The sequence below is a fragment of the Hipposideros armiger genome, unplaced genomic scaffold, assembly GCF_001890085.2.
Source record: "Hipposideros armiger isolate ML-2016 unplaced genomic scaffold, ASM189008v1 scaffold_121, whole genome shotgun sequence".
Classification (NCBI taxonomy): Eukaryota; Metazoa; Chordata; class Mammalia; order Chiroptera; family Hipposideridae; genus Hipposideros; species Hipposideros armiger.
In genome coordinates, this window is record NW_017731471.1 from 2639441 (window position 1) to 2643136 (window position 3696).

The window sequence follows — 3696 nt, forward strand, 5'->3', positions numbered from 1 at the left end:
GTCCCTCCCTTTCCAACTCCAGACCAGTTGGTTATTGATATTTTCTCTCCCAGGATAATATTGCCTTCTTGTTTGTCTTATTTTGTGTTCTAAAGGTTTGGCTTGGATTTCTTCCTGCTTTGGACATGCAAGATGTCAGTTCTTTTATTTTTGCTATTTTGGTAGTGACTCATCATCTTGGGAAGGTAATAAATTTTGCATCCTCTTTGGTTCATAAAATTGTTTGATACTGCCAGAAACATTTGCTGTTTGTTCCACCTAAAACTGACAGAATATTTAAAAGGATTTAAAAACTGTATAATTATCAATTGGCCAAAATGAAAGCTGATATTCGATGTCTGATAGGAATTTTTAGCCCCCCTCAGCAAATCCCCAGGCCCTCCTATAAGTAATCAGTCAGGAATGTAAACACATCCCAGTCACCTGAGACTAAACCCAATTAATTCAATCCATATAACCTGAAACCAATAGAAATAAAAGGAAAATAGGGGGCCTTTTAAAAGTACAATCTGCTGAAAAGCTGCCCCTACCCACAATGTAGTGCCCAGATTCCTTAAAATAGTTTGTCAAAGACAAATATAATTCTGAAAGTTTTCTCCACAAATAGTAAAAGCCTTAGCCATCCTAGCAGATAGACTTAACTTATTCCACCTATTATTTATAAACTAATGAGTTTTATATTACTGTCTCAGCTAAAACTTTAAATATGTATTTGATATAATATGTAATATATATATATATATGTTAAAATTATGCTATTTTCCTACTTTGGATTATATGGCCAAAATTAATTTATAAAGTTATTTTTCATTGGCTTAAAATTAATCACTTGTATAAATTAAGATAAATAATAAAAACTAACCCAAATGAATTTCAAGTTCATGTTATCTGGGAAAATATTTAGTACTAAAGTTGGTATGGGATTACTGGTTTATTAAAACAAGCATATATTTGGATTTAATTACACTTAATATAATACTTTTATTCTGCCTAGGTGTACTTAAAATAAAATAAGTTCATTTTTCAGCAGAAGAAAATAGATTGGGATAATAATTTACTTTCTCTGATGTTTCATAATGTTTTTATGTCTAATCTAAATATAATTCTTAAGAACTAACATATTAATAAATTTGAGTAGAATAAAAGGTTTTTAGGTGAAATTTTTAGCAATAATTATGTGATACGATACATTACTTGAAAATAGCTTCAAAATGTTTTTATATCTTGAAACCTTAGAATTTTGATAAATTGAGCTAAATTATAGAAATTTATTGACTACCTAGATCATTTCCTAATAAAATATAGTAATAAAACATTAATTACACAACATAGGTTTATCTACTTTTGGAATCTTATTACAGAAAAAGTAAAGACATTTGGATTTATTACTAAATATATCTTGTGATTTATTTTAAAATTGTGCTATGAAGAAGCAAAAAAATTGTGTAAATATACCATAGTTTCTTAATCCAGTCGTCTACCAATTCAGTTGTTTCCAAGTCTTGGCTATTGTGAATAGCACTGCAATGAACATAGGGGTGCATATATTTTTTCAAATTAATGTCTTCGGTTTTTCTGGATAGATACCCAAGAGTGGAATTGCTGGGTCATAAGGTAGTTCCATTTCCAGTTTTTTGAGATACCTCCATACTGATTTACATAGTGGCTGCACCAGCCTGCAACCCCACCAAGAGTGCACCAGGGTTCCCTTTTCTCCACAGCCTCACCAGCACTCGTTGTTTATTGATTTATTGATGATAGCCATTCTGACTGGAGTGAAGTGGTATCTCATTTGGTTTTTATTTGCATCTCTCTAATGATTAGTGAGGTTGAACATTTTTTCAGAGGGGGTGGGATGAAGGAAGAAGGGGAAGGGATGAGACAATAGAAATTGGTAACTAAAATATGGCCTCAGGGATAGAAAAGACAGTCTGGGGAATATAATCAATAATGTTGTAAATATTTTTTAGGGGGTCAGTTGAACTCATGTCTTGTTAGGAAGATCACTTTATAGACAGTGTAGAGGCCTGACCACCACACTGTATTTCTGAAGCTGATGTTGAATAATATTGTATGTCAACTATAATTATATATACATATAGTCACAGGATGTGGAATAGAGTGTGGGAATGTAGTCAATGGAATTGTAATAGATAAGCATGATATCGGGGGTGGGAGGGCAGTAGATGGGGAGGGGGGTTGTTACTTTGTGAGGGGTGTAAAGGATAGCTATTGCATTGTTCTGTACACCTGAAAGTAATAATTAAAAAAAGAAGCAAAAAATTATGAAATGTGCTTATAAAAATACTAATGTAATAGTTCATAATTGCTTATTTTTTAGGTCTCACTATAAATTAAGGTTTCTAAGGGTTCAGAAGTGTAATTACTATAAATGGAAAATAATACATGTTTTTGGTAAAAGAAGGCATGAGATATGGAGATACATTTTTTTATTGAGGGAAAGGAAAGTACTTTTGTCCTAATGTACAGCTGGCTATTTCTGTATGGGTAAAAGAACAAGGGACAAACTGAATGGATATAAAAAGTTGTACATGTCTTATTAAAAAGGAATCTTGCACCAGCGGCCGCACAAGAGCTGAGGAGACCGGGCCGCCGCCCCACCGCGCCTTGCCGCCACTAGTCCCCCATCCTCGGACCCGTCCCAACAGCCGTTAAAAGATGGTGGATTACTATGAAGTCCCGGGCGTGCAGAGACACACCTCAGCCGAGGATATCAAAAAGGCATACTGGAAACTGGCACTGAAGTGGCACCCAGATAAAAATCCTGAGAATAAAGAAGAAGCGGAGAGAAAATTCAAACAAGTCGCGGAGGCATATGAGGTGCTGTCAGATGCTAAAAAACGGGACATCTATGACAAATACGGCAAAGAAGGATTAAACGGTAGAGGCGGAGGTGAAGTTCATTTTGACAATCCTTTTGAGTTCGGCTTCACATTCCGGAACCCAGATGACATCTTCAGGGAATTTTTTGGTGGAAGGGACCCATTTTCATTTGACTTCTTCAAAGACCCATTTGACAACTTCTTTGGGAACCAGAGGGGACCCCATGGGAGCAGGAACCGAGGCACAGGGTCGTTCTTCTCTGCCTTTGGTGGGTTCCCGACATTTGGAGGAGGGTTTCCTTCTTTCGATGCAGGGTTCACTTCCTTCGGGTCACTGGATCACGGGTGCCTCACTTCATTCTCTTCCACGGCGTTTGGTGGTGGTGGGAAGGGCAACTTCAAATCCATATCAACGTCCACAAAGATGGTCAACGGCAGAAAAATCACCACAAAGAATTATCGAGAATGGTCAAGAAAGAGTGGAAGTTGAAGAAGATGGCCAGTTAAAGTCCTTAACGATAAATGGTAAGGAGCAGCTGCTTCACTTGGATAACAAGTAACTCAATGCAGGCGCGTTAACAGAGGTGTTACTGTAACACCCTATGAGGACTAACAGGAACTGTTTTTTGAAGATTTCAGACGAACTCGACTTTCAGTATAACATACCTAATCTAAAGTATTTATACCCAGCTGGTCGGAGCCCTGTTGTCATAGACGTTTGGTTTATTGTTGGGATCACATGATAGGACCATTTTTTGTCTTTAAAATTGTTGTAAATCTCTGTATGCACTTTGCTTTTTTACTAACCGTAATCCAAGGTGACCGTGACTTCCATACACTAACACCAGCACGG

The 3696-nt window shown here is 36.5% G+C and overlaps 1 protein-coding gene across 1 annotated transcript; it reads left to right on the forward strand.

Annotated features, from left to right (window-relative positions):
- The first annotated feature begins 2679 nt into the window (after nt 1–2679).
- On the forward strand, nt 2680–3384 carry LOC109385679 (dnaJ homolog subfamily B member 6-like). Its single transcript, XM_019648185.1, has one exon. The coding sequence runs from the start codon at nt 2680–2682 to the stop codon at nt 3331–3333; it is 654 nt and encodes a 217-aa protein (XP_019503730.1). The 3' UTR covers nt 3334–3384.
- Nucleotides 3385–3696: the final 312 nt, after the last annotated feature.